The sequence below is a fragment of the Diorhabda carinulata genome, chromosome 1 (assembly GCF_026250575.1).
Source record: "Diorhabda carinulata isolate Delta chromosome 1, icDioCari1.1, whole genome shotgun sequence".
NCBI classification, from domain to species: domain Eukaryota; kingdom Metazoa; phylum Arthropoda; class Insecta; order Coleoptera; family Chrysomelidae; genus Diorhabda; species Diorhabda carinulata.
The window spans coordinates 1314918-1340197 of record NC_079460.1 but is presented as its reverse complement, the minus strand read 5'-3'; the positions used below and the strand labels follow the sequence as shown (position 1 = coordinate 1340197).

The window sequence follows — 25280 nt, the reverse complement described above, 5'->3', positions numbered from 1 at the left end:
ACAAACTGTATAAAAATTTAATGTATCCATACATTGACCTGATTTACCTTTTTAAAACAAAAGAGAACAAAATATATAATTGTTTGATTTCATTTTTAGAGGGGTTTATTGTATGTTTTATTATTTTATTTTAAAATTTTTTTACAACGACACAAAATTCTGTAATGTAGATAATTTCTTTTCCCTCCAATTATTGTTCATGTATATCTTCATTTTATATTTTTAACCATAATTTTAATCACTGAGGATGAACAGTATCATATCATCATATCATATCACAGTAGAAAATTAAAAAATATATATATTTTGTTTGGGATGATTGGACTATTTTCACAAGCTTCAACAAAAACAATAGGCTCATGTTTTCTAATCTATCAAAAATTAGAAAGACGAACCTACTGTAATATGTTTCATTGGCAACATTAGGGAATGACTACTACTTCTTTGAGTATTGGTCGTAGATTTACTTTCTCCTGTACTGATTACATTTTGGATGTATTGCTTTAAGCATTTTATCAAGATCCTAGTTGTGCTCCTAGAAAATAGAATAAAATGCGTGTTGAAAAAAATGATCTACTGAATATGTTCAAATTCATATAATTCTTGTTAGGTACTTTATTGTTCGTTCTTTTGTAGATTGTACTGTTGGTTGGAAAAAATAGTCAATTCTCCTCAAAAACTTGAGTCAAATTAGATAGTTTCCAACTGAGATGATGTATTGATGTATGATAGATCTATTTTGCACCGTTGTGGAAAATTTAATCACACTGTAAAAAACATGCAAGAAGGCGAGGGCAATCCAAACTAGAGGGAGATCGTGGAAGAAACTGCTTTAATTATGAACAATACCCTGTGCCAGGTATACGTAAATCGTCTACAGATTAATCAGTTAGAAATAGGACCGAGTACAACCACTTCTCAGAACATTTTTATTAAATGCCTACCCCAGAAAAGATTAGTAATCAGTTGAATGAATTTAGAAAAAAATAAAATAAACGTAAAAGCAATGATTCAAGCTCAAGATAATATGTGGAGAAGCAAAAGTCCATAAAATCACACAATCATGTATGTACGCTAATGAACATATAAGAATTAGAGTAAGCTGTTCTGTTAGCACGAGGTAACATACTTTAACCCTCAGAATTTAATTTAAAAAGCTTGATCAGAGGATCAAATTAAATCGATTAAATGGGAAAATATTATTAAGATCCTCATATTTTTTATGTTCTCCATTTGTTTCTTATGCTTATAAGAATATTATTCATTTTCGCCATCCACAATAAATACCACTAAAACTACAGAAAATTTTCATGTTTTTGTAACAATTACAATTGTCATCAATTACAGCAGAAATTAGATCTTCTTCAATGTTCTTACTTAACTAACACTACGATGCTCCATACGATGTTTCCATTGTGAAAACATGTGCGGATGTACTCTTATCTCAGCTTGTTGAAAACTTCAATCGTTAAACCTCAAATGTGTGCTATGTAATCTTGTCTTAGCTGGTTGAAAACTTCCATCGTCTGTACCTTGACCGCTCACCTAAATATCTATACAACATAAACAAGTCGGAGAAATACGGTGAAGGTCCAAACAAGATAAAGTCATAATTTGCAATGAACGGTACAACGGACAGGGTAATGAATGATCTTGGTAATGGGTCTACGTTATCTCACGTGCTTATGAAATGAATACTAACTAGGTTTATTCTACCGCTTTCAATGTTTGTATTCATTTTCACGTTTTTTAAACGACCAAACCACTGAAACAGTTGTGTACGGGATACATATCCTTGTCGACTCCTTCAACTTTGCTACAGAAAGCCTAATTTCACGTTAAAATAGAATTTTTGCAGGTGTTTCATCGGTGGACTCATTCATAGCAGAGCGATATTCAGTTGCAAATAGGGATAGATACTGCTCGATCACATCGGCTGATAAATTCTTCCAACAATACTTCCGTAACAGGTGTGGCCTCTTGATTTGGAATCGAGTGAATTTTCACCCACTTTGTAAAATATTCCATCACGACTAGAATGTATTTACCACTACTTTCTATTCGGCGATATCTAAAGCAATCTTCTCGGAAGGGCTTCCAACATAATAGTGTTTAATGGGTGCTTTTCTCTTGAGATGTGGTCTATTATTCGTAGTACAAGTCGTATATTCCTTACACTAGTCCTTCACATCGTCGGAGCTGTCCATCCAATGAAACTCCTCAAGAAATCGCTGAAAAGTTGCATTCACTACCAGATGACTTCCAGATGGACTGTCGTGTAACTTCTTCAGTAAGATTCTTTTTAAAAGGTCCCCTTCTAACACAAGGGAGTCCCACTGAGTCCAATATGCCTTGAGTGCCGGTGAAAATCTTGACACTTCCTGTAAGGTAGGTTGCCGATTTTTTTCCTCCCTTGCTGAATCATTTTTAGTTGAACATCATTCTCTTTATCTTCTCTGATCCTCCTAGGTGACCATCCTTCGTTGACCACTTCAGCTCTTGAAACTACAACTACATCAGATTCCGCCTTGTTGCGATGGGAACAGTCTGCTGGCATTGACTGTCTAGACAGGGGCGCGTCATATTGATAACTACAGTAGTAGGAGGCAAGGTTACGATTCTGGGTTAGTGCTACCCCCTTGACAACCTGTGCTAATCTTCCCTGTGAATGGACGTTGTTGTTTGTGGCAGTCCCGGAACGCTTACACGATCTGCGAGCATGCCGTGGTTTGCAAAAATTCCACCATTTGCTCATCTTCAGCTTCTTATTATCCATACCTTTTATGAAGTTCAAGACTAAGTCCAGTTTGTCCTCGTCACTCGTCACTTACTAATTGTTGTTATTCCTAATTCTTCCGTTATGTCCATTTGTGCTTATTTTGTCTCATTTTTGAGTAGTTACTTATTCTTATGATTTCCTTTTGGAATTATCTTAATTTCAACAAAATATCATATACGTCCTACTGTTTCTCTGTTCTCATATTTTTTAAGGTCTTGCAGAAATGGTTTTGATTGCTATAGAGTCTTCGTCTATTTTTTCTCTAAATTTGTGTATTCTTTTAATTAGTTCTTTGGTTTTTCTCTTTCTTTTCTCTGTATATATTATATTTTCTCCTATTCTATTTGATATGTAATTTTTACATGCTATTTTTTTTTCATCTACTCGGTTTTTTATTTCTCCAGACCACCACTATGTTTGTTTCTTATTATGTTTTCTTTTCTCCGTTCAATATATATCTCTTGCAGCATTTAATATTTTTAATTCCTAGCAATTTTAGGATTCCTCATGATTCTTCTTCATCCACCTTTACTATTTCTTTGAAAGTCAATTTCCTATTTATCTTTCATTCATAATGAATTTCCTTTTTTCTGTGGATTTACAAGGGTAGTTTTTTCTATCTTTATGTTTCTCGTCCTCGCTTTACTCTTGTGTCTTTTATTGTATTCCTATGTTTTGGCTATTATGAGATAATCTATATTTATTATTATTTTTTGTTTGTGCTTATTACTTCTCAAGTGTATTTTTGGATATACATATATTTATGCTGAACGAATATATTCGTTATTATCAAATTGTTTATCAGACAGAAATACAATATTTTTCTTATTACTGACATTTTCTCAATGGTTTCCAATGATTGTTCTATATTCTCAACCTTTTATGCTAACTCTTTTATCAAAATCTCCTATTTTGATTCTTTTATTGTTTCTGTTAGTTCATTCCAAAATATTTTTTTGTTATCACCTTCGTTTGAGCCGTATACTACTATTATGGTTTTGCGGTTTTACTTTGTTTCCACTCCAATTGTAAGTGTGCTTTCTGATCTTGATTTCCGACTCTGCATCCGAATTCTCCAGTTGATATTTTTTCTTGTGATACTCCACTATATATTAATATATTGCTTTTATCCATATTTTTCATACCTTCTTCCTTTTTGTTTCTGTAATTCCGATTATATTAACTTCCAATTTTAATGGTTTTCCTGCAATAATTCTGATATTTCATGTCTACAGTTTCCATCCTGTTGGTTTTTCCATCAACTATATCGTTATTAGTACTGTTAGTATTAATCAATTAATCAATATTTGTTCTGCATGATCATTTTTTTGTCGATTGAACTGGTTACTAACTTGGAACTTTTGGAACCACTAGTGATATTGATACTAACGCGAGTCAGGCAGTGTAATTTTGATTGTTAGTGTAGTGGTAGTATAAACATTGTCGTCAGTATTCGATATTAGTTAGATATATTGAACATGTCTTCTCGCCAAGCTTAATAGCTTTGTAAATCTTCGTGTTTGTAGCTAGATTTTAAAAAAATCCATTTTTGCTGTAGTTTTTTGTATTAATTTATAGTACTTGTATTACTATATTATTCCTTCTTTTCTCGTTTTCTACCCGTTCTAATCTATCTAGTATGTTTATTATCATTTCTTGCATTTGTTTGTTCTCTTTACTTAGTATTTAATTTCCAGTTTTCATTTCAAATATTTCTTCTTTGCTTTCCTATGGATCTATTCTCATTTTCATTATGTCATCAGATAATTCTTCCATAGACTCTCGCATTTTTACTATCATTTCCACAATAGGGCCTATATTCTCAATTTTTTGTTTTATTTCAGAGGCAATGTCAATTTTCAATAATAAAATATCGGCAGAAATATCGCTCTTCATGATTGAAATATTGTTTTCAAAACTCCAAACGTCCTCCTTTATGATCAAAATCTTCTTTTTCATAATGGCATAAACATTGTTTTTAAAGTTGAAATGCCGTCTCTCTTAAAATAATAAATTTCTAGATCAAATCCGTCACTTACCAGAAAAACTTTGAATCTTTCTACCAATTCTTTCTCTTAGTCTCTTAAATAGATTTGAAGAATTTTGTTTTTTATATGTTTTATTTTTGTTATAACAATATGCTTCCTACGCGCAAACACTTTCGAGAGAGAAGTATTTCTCTCACTCCCATCTCAATGTATAAGATGAGTGAAAGATAGGCCGACGACGCACTTAACAAATTATTTACTATTTTTCAGCAGTAATAAGTTTAAAAAATGTTTAGTGCTTCTAATATTAATTTTTTAAATTTTACAACTAATTGTTATGTGACATGAGATTTTAATTTGTTATTAAAATAATATATATGTTAATATAATAATTAAACTAATTGTTATGTGACATGAGATTTTAATTTGTTATTAAAATATTTTATATACCTTTTTTTGGTAATTGAAGTTAACAGAAACATTTATTTTCAACATTTCTTTTTATTTATGAAAAAATCATTGTCAAATACCGACCAAGAAGTAACCTTTTTTGAACCCTATTTTCCAGTAAGATAAAAAAGGACAAATACACTTGTCGGGATCCGTGAAAAATTTCTACATATTTCAATGAACATTGTTGGTTTACTGGGGTCATAAAATTTTATGATTTCCAAAATACCTATCTACTTTCATTATTTTACAGAAAAATAATTCAAGGCAAAACATTTCTGTTAACTTCAATCACCAAAAAAAGTTATATAAAATATTTTAATAATAAATAAAAATCTCATTACACATAACAATAAGTTGGAAAAATTGATAGATTAATATTAGAAGCAGTAAGAATATTTTTTTAACGTGTTATTGCTGAAAAATAGCAAACGTCGTCGTCGACATTTCTATCACTCATCTTATACATTGAGATGGGAGTGAGATAGGAATATTTCTCTCTTCGCGTAGAGAGCATATTGCTATAACATAAATTAATTTGTTTAAATAGCTCAAATATTTGATAAAATGTTAAAAATGGTAACATTTCAATTTATTAGGTATCTTATTTAATTTACAAAAATTAGGATTTTGGCGATATTGAATTTTGAAGAATTCATAAGAATTAATGGGCTGAGATACGATAATAGGTGTAAGAACTTTTTTCATTCGAAATATTGTAAAGAATATAAAAAAAATTGATTCATTGCAAAAAATGCATTTTTTCTGGCTTATTCACTTTTTCGTTGTTTAAGCAATAACATCAAAACGTAGCAAGTGTCATCTTACACTTTTATAATCAGGAACACCTTCCTGAAATTTCAAAAAAAATACGACTTCAAACAATTTTGCAAACGAATGCGCCACTATGCCCTGAACTATAAGGCGGCGTGGACACGACCCACCAAATATGTAGCAATTGTAATATTTCAAGGATATGTTAACTTTTTTTTAATATGCTGGATATTTCTGATATCAGTGTCAATATTAGGATATGGCAAAATCGTAACATGATGAGGCTTGAGTTTCTGGAATTAATGGATTTAAGTATGTTTTAAGATGTTTTAACAAAGATCTTCACAACCAGTGTTACTCAAAGCACTGTATAAATTGTCCATGCTCTGAAGACATTAAAATAAAAGTTAATTTGCGGTTATTCCTACGAAAAAAAAACGAAAATTTCAAATAACATAATTGATATATGGAAGTTTTTCAACTAGAAAATTTATGTTAAAATTGAGAAAGTTTTTTTTCTCATTTTAGGAAAGATCTCATATATATATATATATATATATATATATATATATATATATATATATATATATTTTGAGTAGGAATGAAACTCTTACAATGAGAAGACCTAATCAAAAGTATTCCCTGGGTTATTTGATGTCTTCAGAAAGTCGTCCTATTGCCAAAATTGCCACGTTCCTCTATTCTCCGTCTAATTGCAAACAAAACTCTATCACATAACATTACTCAAAACTTGAACATGTTAACGAGTGTGAGAAAGATTAATGGGAAATACTATCATAATCCGTTCCTCCTATTTGTTAATAAACTAATTTCATGCTTAAAATATTCATATAATCATCACATAGTGAAATCATGACAAATATTTCCAAACAACAGGGTTTTGTTGCCAAAATCTTTGTAGTTGTTTTATTTCTCCGTAATGTTAGTCTCATATTTCTACGGAAAAATGAATGTAGTTTAAATATTCACGAAAATTGAACGAGCCTATTGATCAATAGGTTTATTACGCAAGAACGAATGGAAATGTTGATAATTGAACAAATCCTGCATTGCTCTATATGGAGTATTGTGTGGGATAAATGGAAGATGTCTTACATTATGTAAGAGAAATAACGAAGGTCGGGTCTATAGCATATGGTGTGGGACATCCAAATGGAATGAAATCGATATTAAATAAATGACAGCTTACTAGTAAAAACATTTATACTCAAATTATTCAAAAAAAACAATGTCCAAGTAGTAATGAGGATTATTATTATGAATTAGTGATGATTTCGAGGTATTTAGATTATGCTTTTTCTGTTGATTCACATTCTGTTTTTCAATAAATTTTTCAATAAATTTTTCAATAGTTTGAATTATATACAGGTAACAATATATTTTTGGGTTAAATACGTATACTTGAAAACGAAGGGTCGAGCTTATAGTGTAAATTTTGCTATAGATTACTTATTACTTAATCACACATTACTTAATAATCATTACGGCTTGAGCTCCTAGGTTCTGGTATTGCTTTGTAGAGATACTCTTTCCAATTTATAACTGATTAACCAAAAACTGAAAAAACAAATGAAATTGTGTCACATTCGTGAATATAATGAATATAATTTCTGTTGGCAAAGTCAATCCGTCTTTAACCACTCAAGAAATATATGTTGCAGCAGTATTTATTTATTCATTTCGTAATTTGTGAGAATTTTCAATATAGAGAAAGGTGACAATGGTGATGTTTTCTACTCATTTCTTGACAACGTAACCACATACAATCATTTTTTAAGTGGAAATAAATCCTCTAAATGAAGACAAGACAAGAAAATACTTTCATAATCAATAGAACCCAGAATCAATGTAATAATGGAACTGTGAAAAGATATATTCACCATTTCACAGCCTTACGGAAACATATATTAGTATAGGAAAAATTCACCTACATTCATTCAACAACTGCAACAATATGGTCATCTGGAAATGCGTTGGATAACTAGTATTAAAATAAAAACATAAAATGGACGTTACAGTGCTCAGTAATTATTAAGATTTATAGGTTGTAATAGTGAAAGAAAAAAAGAAAAAAGCGTTTGCGTAATCGTAATCCAAGCACTAATAAACCAAAACTAGCCAACCATGTCAGAACAGTTTCCATCAATGCATTGATCAAATAGCCACAATGTGATATATAAACTGGTCGGCATGAAGGTTGAGAAAAAATATCAGGAGAATTATAATAAGTGGGATCCGTACTTAGGTAAATAGGTATATGGCTTTCACAAAAAAAAATATAGTATAGGTACTATTATCATTTAGACCTTTGGTTCCTCCTTAATACCAATTTCCTTAATACCTCTAACAACTGCTAGGCTAATTTCGCTTAGGTTTTTCTATGAATAAACTGTGGAAAAGCTTCTCACAAAAAAGAACGAAGTGATACAAATAAAGCCACCAAGACCGCAGGAAAGAAATATTATCCACACCGAAGCCCCATAATAAAAACTACATTGAATTGTTTAGAAGAACCCTTGGTTAAACTAACTTAAAAATTTCCATAGACAACAACACGAATAAATAAATTGCTAACAAATAATATACCACTGTTTCTAACAAAAAGTAGATTTACATAAACGTACATAAAGCCTCTTCAAAAACTCATATATAATATAATTTTTTTTATTTAGATTTTTGGAAAAAAACATACATCTAATAAAAAATACTTAGAACGGAGTGAAAAACAAATAGGGAATAATCTATAAATGAAATAAGACCTGAATAATTTGGTTAAACATTATAAATTCTATTCCATAAATTTTAATGCAACTAAAAATTATTTCTTTTTTTTTATCTATTGAAATTCGAAACATTATATTTGATGATTTGCAAAGACCTAAATCGGGTCAAGAAAGCAAAAACCTTTCGGATAAAAAATATTACTTTAACCAACATAGACCTACCATCAAGATCATGTATTGAGAAACATTATTCTAAGTAGAATTCAGCATAGATAAACCTATCTTAAACGTAGAAAATCGGATATATTAGTGATCTGTGACGACGTAAAAATAAAAACGCTACAATTTTAGAATTCAACAAATAGGCAAATATAATATAATTTTGAGAAAAAAAAACATTATTAATAACCAATCATTGTACATAATTTGATGATTCTAATTACAATTAAAACTCTCTTATGAAGTTAATTACTTTTAATACTTATCGTTATCTCATTGCAGTTAATACATGTTACAACATACTATGGAAAAACTGATAGCGGTGCACTATTTAATCTTAGTGACGTTATCCTGCAGAAACTTCGTAACGTTGAGTAATGCTTGTTATGCTTTTCCTAAAGGTAAGTTTATATAAATGACATATTTATACCTAAATGAAATCTCATGATGTAGCAATATGTTTTAAATTCAACTTCTGTATTCCGAATTTGTGTTTTATTCTATCTTGACTGTACTGGGATTTAGAATTGATAGAAGCACTCTTATAGAGTTTTAACAAATTACCTCGTAAAAAGCTAAAAATACATATAGTTTCTCTTTTCTAATTAACAGGTTGCGGAATGAAATGAAATGAACAAAATGAAATTTTAAAAAATGGTACAACATTATAATTAAATAGTTACATTTGCAATTGTTACAAACTACAAAAGTTAAATACACTGAAATCAATGAGACACTTGAGCTTGAATTTGGGAAACTAATCCATCGATTTTTGAATGAATTCCACTGATACAAAGACGTGAAGAATTTTCCAAATTATCGTCAGTCAGTCTTGTACGTTGTGTTGATTTATTAACTTTCATCAATGAAAAGAACTGTTCGCATTTATAAGTACTGCCAAACGCAGAAATCAATCTTCTTGCGCATTTTCTAAGCTGTAGAAAATTGTCTTCTTCTAGGTATTTTTTGTAGAAATCGCACAACTCTACGTTTACAAATTTGGATTTTAGGAGTGAGTTTTCTTAAATCTCGATTAACTCCATTTGTAAGTGTATTGGAGCATTTTTTACATTACATTTTGTAGGAGTAGCAAATAAATTGAAACATTCTTCCATGTTTTTGAAGTCGCTAAATCTGTTCGAAAATTGTTCTGACAGTAACTTGACTTCTTCAGCATATTGAGCATAAGCAATATTTTCATACGCAGAGAGCGTGTTGAAATGGTAACTGTTACCAGACTGCATCTGTGACTCTTACAAGCGTAGTTTGATCTGAAACGCTTTCAAATGGCTGTACAAATCATTTACTAACTGTCCTTGTTTTTGAAGTTTCAAATTTAAATCATTCAAATAGCCTGTAAGATCGACCAGAAATGCTAAATCACAAATCCATTTTGGGTCACTCAATTCAGATAGTGGCTTATCTTTTATTTTCATAAAGTCTGCTATCTCATTTCTAATCTCGTAAAACCGTTTCAACATTTTTCCTTTGCTCATCCATCTGACTTCACAATAATATGTTACGTCGTTATATTCAGCTGATATTTCATCCAAAAACATCTTGAACTGACGATGGTTAAGCCCTCGGGATCGAATAAAATTGATGGTTTTTACTACCACATTCATAACATTGTGGAGTCGAATGGACTTAGAACACAAGTTCTGTTGGTGGATAATGCAATGAAGGACTATCAAATCATCTTTTTGCACATTCTATTCTGTTGCTTTTTCATTCAAAATTCCGATGAAACCTTTTCGTAAGCCGACCATCAGTGCATACTCCAATTAATTTTGACCATGGCAGGCCAAAACTTGTGAATACCTTTTGAACTTCATTAAAAATATCCTCTCCTGTAGTGGTTGCTTTTAGCGGCTGTAAAGCTAGCAATTCCTCAGTAACAGTGAACTCCTTATCAATACCTCGAATAAATATAGCCAGTTGAGCTGTGTCAGACAAATCGGTGCTCTCGTCTAATGCTATGGAAAATGATTCAAAACCAGCCATACGGTCAGTCAATGTTGTTTTTATATCATTAGCCATCATTTTTATACGTCGAACAACAGTTCGTCTTGACAAACTAATTTTTTCAAATTCATTTTTCTTTTCAGGACACAAAACACCGCAAACTTCTAACATACACTCCTTGATAAATTCTCCTTCGGCAAATGGTTTTAATGCCTTTGCCAACCAATTTTGAGCTAACTATAAAACTAGCTTTCACAACATTATCAAGTTGTGTTCTTTGTTTATGAAACATTTGTTGCTGTTTTTCAATATTTGCTCTAAGCTTCTGGATTTTGTCTGTTCTTAATTGTCCTGTCAGTGAGTGCTGTGTAGCATGCTTAGTTGAGTAATGCCTCTTTATATTGAATTCTTTCATTACTGAAATGGATTCATTACAAAGCAAACAAATAGGCTTACCATTGTGCAAGATAAAAAAGAATTCTTCAGTGCATTTTTCTTGAAACTGGCGACCCTCTGTATCTACTTTTCGTTTCTTTCCACCAGACATCATTTTTTTTACTTTTCGTTCATAAAGTTAATAACAAACTATAGTTAGTAACCACTCAAGATGCACACAAATTCACAAAGCAAGTTAGTTGACGGCTCTAGCCGTTCGCTAGCATATCGCTTGTCTGAGTTATCACCTCGGTAGCTCAAATAGAACTGAACTAACTTTTGGACCATCCACCCGCTTATATAGACAAAATGAATGAATAATCAGGAATAAACTGGTTTAGAATAATCGAGAAGCAATAAATAAAATCTTTTGATGTGTAGCCCGTGAGGCGGCAAACTTCAAAGAATTTGATCGAGCAAGCCGAGTGGCGGTGATTATCAAAGAGTGAGGCGGCAAACATCGAAGGTTTTGATGTTTACCGCCTCACCGTCACTTTCGTGAGTAAACTAAGGAAACACAAGGAAACTTGTGTAGGCTATGGGATTCATTAGTCTATTGATGACTCCACATTTTTATAGTCTATTCTATATACTATGTACTAGTACTAAGTATAAGTACTTAGTTTAGTGTAATATTTTTTTAATTGGGTATTTTCAAAATGTCTCGCGGGCTGGATCATATCTTACACGGGGCCGGATCCGGCCCGCGGGCCGGTGGTTGCCCATATGTGTTCTAAAGAATACAAGTTTTACTATATTTGCTAAAACTAAAATAATGAATTGATTTATTAATAATCACAAAAATAACCAATGATTTACCCTAAATTGTTTCCTATGATGTGAGTGTAAGTAATTATAATCTTTTGAATATAGAAGGTAAGTCAAAACTATAGGAAAAGTGTACTATGAAAAAAATTAGGGGCCAAAAACAAAAAAGGAACACCCTTTCGAGAAAATATACTCCAAAATTGTACAACAAAAACTACGAAAAACATTATCGGATATAAATAAAATGTAAATTTATTAACAAATTGAAACAATGATTGAAAAATTTACTGTAAAAAACGAAATATTTTTAACAGATCTGTAATGTGTCGAATTTTTGTTCCAAGATGCTGAAAGCCCCATTTTTGATATTATTAAAGAAGATAATACTGAGAGATTCTTTAAAAAACGTATCAACCGAATGATCGTGATATCTAATTCTAAGACAAATTTCCAAATTATTAGTAACAGTATAGGGCAATATTTTAAGATAATCTTACGATATAACATGGACACTAACATGATGTGAAGTGTTTTTAGTAAAACTCAGAAAATAATCAATATTTCTTTAGGTTTTTGGAGACCAATCCAATAAATTTATTTAATTTGTAACAATAATGAATGCGATAGAATTACGCTTGTTTCACCGTTCCTGAGGCTAAGTTAATATGCACATTGTTGAGTTTATTACATGTTGTTGTTGTTGATGCACGTTGCATCGAAATGCTGTACCAATAACGAGCTTCATCATTACGTTCATTAACTAGTAATAATCTCTTTTCTGTCAAGTTTTTACTGCAGAGTAAAATCTGAAGCTAATTGGTTATTTGGCACGTGTGAATGTTTGTCAAATATAGTATTGAATTAGGCAAACATAGTGCCGAAGTAATAATTTCATATTCTTATGTGAACAAAAATTACTATTCTTATTGAAATTGTATATTTGCAACGAAGAACTTGTGTGCCCAGCAATTGCTAAAAAAAATTGTTTTGTGATGCATTCGACAAAAACGGAAGCCTCCTAAAATTACTAAAAACAAATTTTAGTATTTTTTTCTGCTTTTCTCACTTCTAGAGTAGTTTTTTATTGGGAACGTGGCAAGGAAACACCAAAGTGGACTAACTATTTTCCGAGCTTTAGAATACTTATGTATTCATCGTCTGAGAAATAATTAATTAAGATTTCCGGTGATTTTGATATTATTAAAGATTGTAAAAATTTTTAAACTCATGGAATTCAAAATTCAATAATCACATTGACTTTGATAGAAATATTGCTTCAATATTTTTTTCACTTCATCTGGTATGACACTATCAGTTAAATTCTACTGACATAAAAAAAGATAAGTTGATACCTACATTTCTAAATTTAAAATTATCCCATATAAAAATTACAAATAGTCGCCTGCAGCATGAATATTAAAATCACGTTTTATCAAGATTTATTTTCCAAGTCATACAACTATCTATTACCGAATCAACTACTCTAATAAGAAAATTAGAAAATCATTTAAAAAACATAACAGTTAAAATAAATGAAGTAATTCCTATTGATATTTTCCAAAAATTTAAGAAAAAATGCAAAGAAAAAAATATAAAGAAAACTAATTAGGTAATATTAAAACAACAACCTATTGCTGAAAATACAAATGAAATAAAATCAAAATCGAGATACTGTCATACCAGATGAAGTGAAAGAAGTTTTATCTTTAGGTCCCAATTTTGCACAAAATATTTCTAGTGACAAAGAATTACCTGAGACAAATATCTTATGTAATATTGAATGCAACACCAATCATCTAAATAACGAAATTCAAAATAAAATAAGATCTGATACTTGTAATATTATCTCAAAATATAACTAAAACCTAAAAATTTTGAAAGCAGATAAATCTAATAAAACTGTTATCATGAAATTTACAAAAAAACTAAACAAAACCCTACGAATTCTTATCAAAAACAAAATAAAGAGGAAAAAAATAAATTCGTAGGTTGTTTGGATGAAATAATCAAACTTTATGTTAGACTGAGACTTGTGCGATGCTACGTTTGGTCAGTGCTTCTTTACGGGATGGAGGGTTGGACCCTTAAGGTAAAAAACATCAACAAATTAGAGGCATTCGAAATGTGGGTATATCGTAGAATCCTAAAGATACCATGGATTGCCAAAGTGAGGAATGAGGATATTCTCAGGCGTATCAATAAAGACCGTGAATTCTTTAACATCGTGAAGAAACGAAAGATTGCATATCTTGGCCATATAATGCGAGGCCATAAATATCAATTCCTTCAGCTGATAGTCGAGGGCAAGATTGAAGATAAGAGAGGATTGGGACGGAAGAGGATGTCATGGTTGCGGATCGTGAGGCAGTGGACGGGTATACAAGATATTCAGACATTGATCCATACCGCTTGAGATAGAGAAGCCATGAAAAATGTGGTCGCGAACATTCATTAATGGATAAGCATTAAAAGAAGAAGAAGATAGTTACTAGATGTATAACTTAACGTTTCACTCCTTCCTTGGAAGCATTTTCAAACGTTCAATTAATATTTGATGATTAAAATTTTTGTAGAATAGATAAAAATATATTACTAGATATATCAAAAACATAGTATATATATATATATATATATATATATATATATATATATATATATATATATACATTTATACATTTATATTTGATATATTTATATCAATGTTTATCTCAATCAAGGTAGATTGAGATAAACTAACTGATCAATTTATGGTAATTTGTATGAATTTTTTTATATCTTGTCTATCTCTCACAGAACATTTATCTTGTTTATCATTTGTTTGATGAATAATTTTTGATTCTTGAGCTTAGGTTTTTGTTTTTTTAAAATCAAATTCATGATGTTAATTTTTTTCATTTTTGTGTAAAGCACTCGATGCATTTTTGGTGTATTTGTGGCCATTTATTCTGTTCTCCAAGTATTGTGTAGTTATTTCTATATAATTTTTAGGACATAGAGGTGATAATATGTTGTGTGATCTATGACATATTGATTTTATATTTTGATAAAATGTATTTCAATTTTTCTGATAGTTGGTTTGTATAGGGAAGTGCTATATATGTATTTTTTCTTTACTTGAATTTATTTGTGTAGTTGGAGTTGTTCTCATTGTGTAATTTATATGTGCGTTGTCGGATGATTCTATTAATTTTATTTTCTGAATATTGATTATTGTTCAAAATATTTTGGATTTTTTTTATTACTTCGCGGTGATATTCTGGAGAAGTTTATTTAATGCTCTATCTGTTAATCCTATAACGAGGCTGTTTTTTTCGTGATTTGCGATGGCATGAGTTATAATTGAGATATCTTCTAGACCAGACCGTCATCAACGTATCCCTTGAAATACACTACATCAATACTTATATCATCCGTTTAGTTGTTGAAAAAAGTTGTCGTTATATTGGAAATAATTATGAGTTTGAATAAGCGTAATACCTTCTAGAAATTTGTCATAGCTGAGTTATGTATGTTGTTGGATTGAATCCCATCTATTTTTCAATACGTGGGCTATGAGATCATTAGGAATATTTGTGTACATTGAGACAACGTGAGATTTGATTTTGTATATGTCAGGAATATAAATTGGCATAATTTTATCTGCTTTGCAAATAATATGATTATTCCGTTTTTTCCTCTTGTCATTATTAGAACTAAAACAGAAAAGCTTGAAAATGTCTAACGTTCAAAATATTATTTACAGGACAAACTAAATATCAAATTAAGAAAACCTTTAATAATTTCACATATAGCGTCAAAACAAGGAAGAATTGAATATGTGAACATTATCATGAGTTAGTAAATAAAGTCAAAAAATTTCTTAATAACTGTCCTGTTTCATGAAAATTGTCACATTGACCGGAAAAATAAATTTGGTCATCAGTTTAAAATCATTTTTAATAAAAAATAATGTGTTTCACACTTCGTATTCATTTTGCCTTATTATTATTATTTTCGAAGTAGCTCTAAATATAATGCTACCTAAATATAATGGACGTTGAACTAAGAAAATGGAAATTGAATATGAAACGGAATTATTTTGTTTATTCGAAAAAAGAATTGCAGACTCTCTATACTGCATACACACAAAAATCCCTGATATTTTATGTAGTTTGTTTCTCAAATGTTTTATATAAATAGTATGCATCTTAAACATGGATTATTTTCATAACAGAATGTTATTATTTTCATCTTTAGGAAATCGCTAATAAGCTCTAGCTTTTAATTTGTACAAAAAATAGTAAAACAATTTTATCCATAAATATTTTTTTTGTAGTATATGAAACTAAATGAACACAATCACATTTCTCCAGTCCTATTCATTTTCTCAAAATACGAGAGTTACTCGAATTTAAACCAGGATTTTTTAATAAATTAATATTTAGTGTCGTAAAATAATAGTAATAGACATGGGCGAAAAGGATGTACTAGAGTCTGTTACGCAACGCATCATTATTGTTTTTTTGGTCAAAGATTATTTACAATTTGTGGAAATGTATCGGAAATCACGCGAACAATTCGGGGATGTGTCTCTCCAAGACTGAAGTTCATAAATGGTATTCCGCTTTTTGAAAAATCCGAGAAGTGGTGGCAAACTTTTCATGTGCGGACAGAACAAGTGTTACCAATGAAAACCTCAGCGCTGTAGGAAGACCGACGCAGTACTGTACGCTATATTGCTAAAGAATTGAGTATCAGCGTATGAGGAAATAATTCATGAACGGCTTAATTACCACAAAATTTCAGCCAGATGGGTTCCAAGACTTCTGAATTTTGAACCGAAATTCACACACTGGAAAGTTTGCACACGTCTCCGCAAAATAAGTCAAGAAACAATAAAATTCCTTCCTTATAGTCTCGATTTTACTAAGTTACTAAGTATCTAAAAATGGTAACTGTCCATTATTTTCCATTTTATAGGTAAACTTTATAGATGGAGATTTTGAATTGAGTTGAGAATGAATTCGTCTACGTTTGCTTTCTTCGTATTGAATATGGCGAAAATATCATCCACATACCTGTACCAAAGGGTCATTAATTCAAAGTTCAAGAAGATGTCTGTTTTGAGTAAGAAATTGAAGAAATTGAAACTGCAGCCCAAGAAATTTCTTTGAATCCAAACAACATTGTCGCAAACCTTTCACCCACAGGTTTGACAAAAAAGAGATGGAGTTGTTGAATAAGATTTTGCGTTTTGCTGTTACAGGCGATGGCGATCTTGGCAAATTGATTGAATATGTTCAAAGTTCCATTCAGTATCTTCCTCATGACGCCAAATACGTCGTCCGGGAGAGAATAAAAATCCATCAGTCAGAAAAAGAGATTTGAATACTGTCAATGAGTTTGAGAAGAAAATATTGTTTCTACTTGAAAGATGATAAAAGAAACAAGGTTGTTACAATTGATAAGAAGGACTATTTCGAGAGAGTGAATACAAAAATCTCAAGAAATCCGCTGAATAAAATTATCACAAATGTGGAGAAACATTTGTAAGATCCTAGTCACCGGTACACTCAGGTATAAGTTATCCATAAATAACCCAACATTGTCAAGATATATTGCCTTTCCAATATTTACAAACCTGGCAAGGCAATGAGACCTATTGTTTCAATAATTTATACACCCAGTTATGATATATCCAGATGGTTTACGAAGAACTTTCAGAACCTACCCGAGAGTTTTTCAGTGGAGAATTCATTAGAGTTTATCAAAAAATTGAAGACTACAGAAATTGAATATGGGGAAATTTTATTCTCCTCTGATGTAAGTTTCTTCATTTCCCAGCGTGCCGATCCCGAAGATCTCCGAGTACCTTGAGGACTTACTCAGATCTAATAATTTGGAAGCTGATGTAATAGAAGAATATTTACAGTTAACAAATATGTATGGAACAAAACTATTTCCAGTACACCAACCAATTTTACAAGCAATACGAAGGAATAGCAATGGGCAACAGACTATCACCATTTATGGCTGAACCGTTCATGAGTAATTTTGACGAATTCATTTTGGAACTCAGCTCAAAATATCCATCTAAAAAGTTCACCTATGAAATGAAAAATAATGGGCAGTTACTATTTTTAGAAACTTTAGTAATTAGGAATAGTAATAGGCTAGAATTTGATGTATTTAGGCAAAACACCGCTACGTGCAGGTAGATTCCGACTGATTCTTTTTATTGTATCTAATATAAGATGGCCAGTCTCCAATTCCTGATACAAACGAGTAGGTTAATTCGTTTTCCTGTTACCGTTGAGAGATACAATAAGGAAAAAACCTTGATTGAGGATATAGCTGTACTTAACGGTTATGGCAGCAGAATTGTAAATAGGTTAATTAGTCATCATAGATTTATGAAATGAAATGAAAAACAAGGAATAATTACTCTTCTTTCCTGTTTAAAGCAAAGGATTGGAAGGAAAATTTAGCAGAATACGTTTTTAAATTGGTTTATGAATCAAACAATACATTGAAACAATTATTGAGCAATTCTAAAGATAAAATACCAAATTTGGAAAAGAGTGGTAAATATGAAATAAACTGTGGTGATTGGGACGGAGAGTATATTGGCAGACTGAGAGATTCTTTATTGTCTGGTTTAAAGAGCATATAGCTCATTTAAAATATGGATGCACCAAAAAATCAGGTATTGCTTAAAAATGTATCCAAAAATAGATTTTTGGATGTATTTGAAAGTATTGAGTAAAAGTAAGAGTAGCTTTAATAGGGTCAAACAGCCAATTGCTTTCAGCCCACTCTATAGTTTTATAGTCAATGAATGGATGTGCAAATTCCCGCCATGGAGGTTTTCCCGCTGGAATTACTTTTCGCAAAAGGTTTATTTGTGGGAAAATTCAGTATAAAACAGATAAATTAAGTCATTAGGTTTCAGTTTACCTTCATTCTCTGAAAACGATAACTTGGTTATCAAAACGCGTGTCAGATAGTGTAATCGTGAGTTTTGGTGTAGTGGTGGGGATAATAGTGTATTCAGTATTGCGGAAAGATGGCAAAAGTGTTTAGAGTGTTACAGAGAGTATCTGAAAAAACTTAACAATTTCAGCTCTGTAACTCAAAAATAAATGGTTTTATAGCACAAAATTTCTATTTATATTTGAACCGCACTCTTATGAATTTGATCAAAGCATTCGTATGATATTTGATTATCACAGAATCGAAAAAAATAATTTGAACAGAAACTAAGAATATTGTTCAAATATGGTTGATTTCCGGGATTTTGTCCCAATGGAGAAGAAATTAGAAGAACAAATACCTACTATGACAAAAAACGATATATTTTTGATGTCTCATCCTTCAACTCATCTATTTTCAACTTTTTCTCTCAACATGTTATTTAATTGAATTGAAGAATACATTTGATAGTGAATTAAAATAAATAAAAAAAACAGTTTCAACGATCATCAAATATTCATATACAACATTGCACTTTACCTTCTATTGAAGTAGGATGAATCCTTCAGCAAAAGAAATTTTTCATTATCCTACTTAATGTTTTTTCTGTTCTTTCTAACCATCAAATTGTTTATAATGAACTTTCTGATAATGAACATATCGTTGTTCTCAGAACAAATTCAACGTTAATCCATATGAATGATTAATTGAATATTTGTAAATCTTTCATACCAGTAAATCCTCATTTTCTCTATCACAAACAATGCATCATCGATTACTATGATAAAAATAGAATAACTAATGCATTTGAAATTCATAATAAAATATGTATCATAGAATATAAAATTTCAATGTTACATACTAATAGAACATCAGCCAAAAAGGTAATAACTCATATTTATCCTTTCATTTTTCAAATCAATAATTAACTCAATCGATTCCAATTGATACATACCACCAGGTAATGCAAATATTCCGCCAGTCTAAAAATACAGGACAATTTACAAACAAATAATATTCTATTTTTCGTTACAAGTTATCCCAAACAAAGACATTTCACATAGTTGACAGAAACTTATTATAAATCATAGAAAATTTCTTCTTGCCCTTCATATAAGAATGTTATGATATATGGGAGGTCTATCTAATTGAAGAAAACTAACAACTTCCTTAACTGAATTGCTTTTAACTCTTATCATTCTTAGAATAAATTAGCAACAATTCCAATGGAGAATGTCTTAGCGTATTCATTTTGAAATAAAACAAACCATTTTGGCCATTTCGCCCTAATTGTCTTCTGACTATTTTTTTTGTTGCAGAACAAAGTGATCCCTGTAGAGATAAGGAATGTAGTTTTGGTTCCCGCTGCATGATAAATCCCGATGGGCGAAATGCTACCTGTGCTTGTCCTGAGAAGTGTCCAAATTATGGTGATCATACCACTTCTCGATCTGTTTGTGGTTCTGACGGTGTCAACTACAGAAATCAATGTGAATTACAACGAGCTGCGTGCTCCAGTCAAACCAACATAACTATCAAGTTTTACAGAAAATGCGGTAAAATATATCTTTTTTCAATGATTCAAAAATCATTCAACTCATGTTTTTCTGCATTTTTACAAAAATCGAAAAATACAAATAGGCGGATAAACAATGTAAATCATATTTTTATCGTGTAATTTCTATAGCTTTTTCCTAATGATAATCATTTGGGGTATATCGCAACATCAAATATTAAAAAAAACAAATATACACATTCTTTCACGGCATGACTCCGTTAGGGTACGTATAAATATCTATGATATCTCTGCAGATCTGAAGGTAAGCATCGGGACCACATCACATAACTCCTAGAGTTATGAAGTTACTCTAGAACCTGGATATGTAACTAAATATATGATTTATTTCCGACAAGAAAATTGAATATTTATTGAAATATTTCAAACCTACTTGTGAGTGTAATCATTCAAAACATGAGCTTTGAAATAGAACTACGATTATATACCGTAAAACTTGAAACGAAACGGAAATATTTATTTTTTAGTAACTACGAAATCATTGTTTTGTCAGAAACTGCACATAAATGGAAAATGATTATAATCCACTTAGTGAAAAAAAGCATATTGAAACTTTCTATTTGGAGAATTGAACTAAGCTTTTCAAAGAATATTTACTCTTATTGTCTGTCAGTCTAAAAAAATTATCCAACCAACTCCAAATAGTCAAATCGAGACAGGATCGGTCTTTCGCAAAGACCGTTTTATAATAGAAAAGAATATAAAATAGAAACCATTTTCAACTCAAAGCATTCAAACCAAGGTACGACCATCATGTACCTTTCGAGAAAACCATTTTCTTGGCATTCGCCTCGTAACCATGTGCCTAAAAATAGAATTATGTTCTACATTGTGAATACTGTGTTTACTTTAAGGCAGTGGCACGAACACGAAGTATCTGAAAAATCTGGTAAAAATTCCTGTAATTAAATTTGCCAAATTTCTTGGAAATATTTCTGATTCCAACAAAAATCTTGCCATCAAATGTTTCCATGAATTATTACGAGAATGAAACTTTTGATAATCACAATGAATTATCGGAAGACAGAATAGAAAAAATATAAAAAATGTGAGTACTAAATATTAGTTGATCATTTATTAGCAACGAAAAATATTCCTTTTCAAAGAGAGAGTAATAATGGACAATAATTATCAAACACCGGTCGAGTTCAAGACAAAAGTTTCGGACAACACCTGCGACTTCGAATGAATACTATAAACCTAGTGTTGAAAGACCATATGAGATAGTCTCTATACAAAGCTAAACTAACCAAAATCAATTAATACATATTTCCAATGAAGTAACTATTCATACTATAATGTGATGTGTGAAAGTTACTTCAAAATTTTCCAATATCGGAAAAGAATATTTAGCATATGTTGACACTGGGATTTTATAACACTACAAATAGTATTTAAAATACACCTTACATTACTTCTCACAATATTAATTATACATTGCGAATAAACGACTACATCCAGTTGTATCACGAAACATATTTTTCGGACCCAGCTCCATCACCTTTGTGATCCATGTTGGGTGAGCTGACATGACTCAGTCCTTAAATTTCAATTATTTATGTCACCACTCACTCGTCCTGGGAAGAAACAGAAAATTCGGTTGATACAAAAAATGGGCTTCCACTAGAATAACTCCAACATTCACTCATTTTATATGCCTGAAACAATGCCTCTTAGCAGCTAATTCACAAAAAAATTGAAGTAGTTTTAAAATAAAACCGACAAGATACTCACCTCCTATTGTTTCGAATTTCAATCATTCACAAATATGATTTTTTGATATTTTCGACGAATATTGAATTATATCTCATTCCAAAAACGTTACGTCCATCGACCTTTTTGTTGATATCGAGATTCTTAATAGCTCGCAATTTCAAGGACAAGGACGTGATCCGGTAATAGTATTATAGTGGTACAACATCCTCTCGTTCGGAGTCTATAATCTGACTATGAAAAAGATTATAAAGGACAACATAAAAGTAAATTTCTAGGCGATCAAATACACAACTAGCTTCTCTGTAGTCCAATCTTCGAACTAAGTGGAATCTTCGGTAACAAATCTACACAGCAGTTCTGAGATTAGACTGAAGGATCCAGTTAAAACATTATTATTTATTTTAATAAGTGTCATGTCTGAGAAATTGATTTTGTTGTTGTTTTCAATTTCTGAAGTGAATTGGATACTTGGGTTACTTTTACTAAAGTTCTCAAGAAATGTATAGCATTTGTTATTAAGAATTACAGCTAAACAGTCGTCAACGTATCTCTTGAAAAACACTACATCAATATTCATATCACCTAGTATCTTCTCTTCAACATTTTCTATAACGATTTGCGCTAGACTTGAGGAAATTAGAGATCCCATTGTACATCCATTCAGTTACTGGAAAAAGTTGTCCTTATATTGGAAATAATTATTAGTTTAAATAAGCATAATATCTTCTAGATATTAGTCATAGCTGAGTGACGTTTGTTGTTTGATTGAATCCCAAATATAATTTTCGGTAATCGAAAATTATTTTTAAAAATTTGTTTAACACAAAATTACAATTAATCTTGTATTATCGAATAATTACAATTATTATCTTAAGCGAACTAATTATAATACATTACCAAGGTGTTTACAATCTTTCGTTTATATAATAAATTTATTGCTGACAATCTGTTTACAATATTTGATACTATTACGTTTTAATAAAATGACCTTCTAGAATTTTCTCTCCAATCTCCTCATCTATTTTTCAATACGTGTGTTAAGAGATCATTAGGAATATTTGTGTACATTGAGACAACGTCTAGAGCTATGGTTTTGTAATTGTAAGAAATGTACTGTATCTAGAAACTACTTGAGCATAAATGAATCTTTTATGTAAAAGCGATTTTTTAGTAATTTATGATGAACTATTGACACGGTAGTTGATTTGGATAATTTGTAGAAAGGGTATATGACACTAATGGACGCATTGGTACATTCATATGTAATTTTCGAACACCATATAGTTTTGGTGGTAAAGCATTATGTGTTTGTAATTTTTTTGCCCCATTTGTGTTGATGGGCCATTATTTAAAAGCTTTTCATAAATGTATTATTTTTTTTAATATTTCGGTTTTATCTTTAATTTTTTGCCTAACATAGAATATGAAATACCTTGTTTAAATTGTGACAAAAAGTAAATTGGTCAGTCGAAAAGGTCACTGATCAGTCGGATAACTTCTCACAAAAGTGATAGCTGATTATATCCTGATAGATGTTCATTAGCGACTCATGTCTATCATGAAGGATACAATATGAATTATGAATCTGCCAAAGTTTTGACAACTGAAAAAAACTACAAAAAGCATCTATTTTTAGAAACATTGCCACGTTCCCAATAAGAAATCACACATAATATAGCTAAGACTAATATAGCTATGATCAAAAACAATATAAGATAAAAATAATAAAATTAATTTTTACAATAATTAATCAAGATTTTCGGAGAATTATATTAATGCTTGTAAAAATTTTAAATTTATAGCTTAGGTGAGGTTAGTTGGTTGTTAATGGCGTTGAATTTTCATAGAATTTGTTTTTTCAAAATCTAAAAGATGTGCATAAATTACATTAAGGTTATTTAAATCAGTTTTCTTATTAATACATTGATCATTTTGGGCAATATATGTAGTTTCTAAAAATAAACGTTTTTTGTAGTTTTTTTCAGTTGTCAAAACTTTGGCGGATTCATATTGTGTCCTTCATGATAGACATGAGTCACTAATGAACATCTATCAGGATATAATCAGCTATCACTCTTGTGGGAAGTTATCTGACAGTGATCTTTTCGGCTGACCAATGTACTTATGGTCACAATTTAAACAAGGTATTTGGTGTTTTATCTTTTACTCCGATAAAAATAGATTGAATATTAAAAGTTTGACTGTACACTATATCAATATTGTGCTGTTCCAGAAAGTTTAGGAGTAATTGATTTTATGTATATATGGTAAATGTAAATAATGGAATAGAAATGCTAGAAATGACGTTTGAAAATGATGATTCAATGGTTATGTCAATGTCAGATGTATTATACAAAATTCGTTTTAAAAGATATGGAGGATATGAGTTTTCATAATAAAGTTTCTTTACGAAACCGGATCATAAAGTGTATTGAAGTAAATGGTGGGCATTTTGAGTATTTGCTTTGAAGTTTTTTATTTTTGTTTACAAATTTGTTATCGTTACATATTAAAGGAATAATAAAATTTTTTTAATAAAAAATTAAAATTTTTAGAAGCAAATAACTCGATAACCGATTGAGTTACACGAATCAAAGAAGAGTAACTTTTTTTGTAGAATTTAACACTTTTTAATATTTTTTAATTATTTTAGTTGTAACTTTAGCCCAAAAAAAGTTTACTTTGATTTAATTAACACAAACAAGTGTAACTAGTGCTCTCTATTAGCAATGTTAAATAAGAGTGCAAATTAATTTTCAAAGAAAAATTTTGAAAACATAAAATTTTATTTAAATTTAAACTTTGAACAACCCGTATCTCAGAAACTAGCAATATTTACATAAGGCATGTTGAGCACAATCATCATATTTTGAGGTCTAGAATCTACAGTTCATAGATTGGACGATCTTAATGAA

At 30.5% G+C, this 25280-nt stretch overlaps 1 protein-coding gene across 1 annotated transcript in view; it reads left to right on the top strand.

Annotated features, from left to right (window-relative positions):
• Positions 1–606: 606 nt before the first annotated feature.
• Positions 607–25280, top strand: part of LOC130902347 (uncharacterized) — a 125807-nt gene continuing 101133 nt past the window's right edge. The window contains 3 exon segments of the mRNA XM_057814440.1: positions 607–859; positions 9237–9355; positions 20393–20629. Coding sequence (XP_057670423.1) covers positions 9244–9355; positions 20393–20629 — 349 coding nt within the window. The 5' untranslated portion in view covers positions 607–859; positions 9237–9243.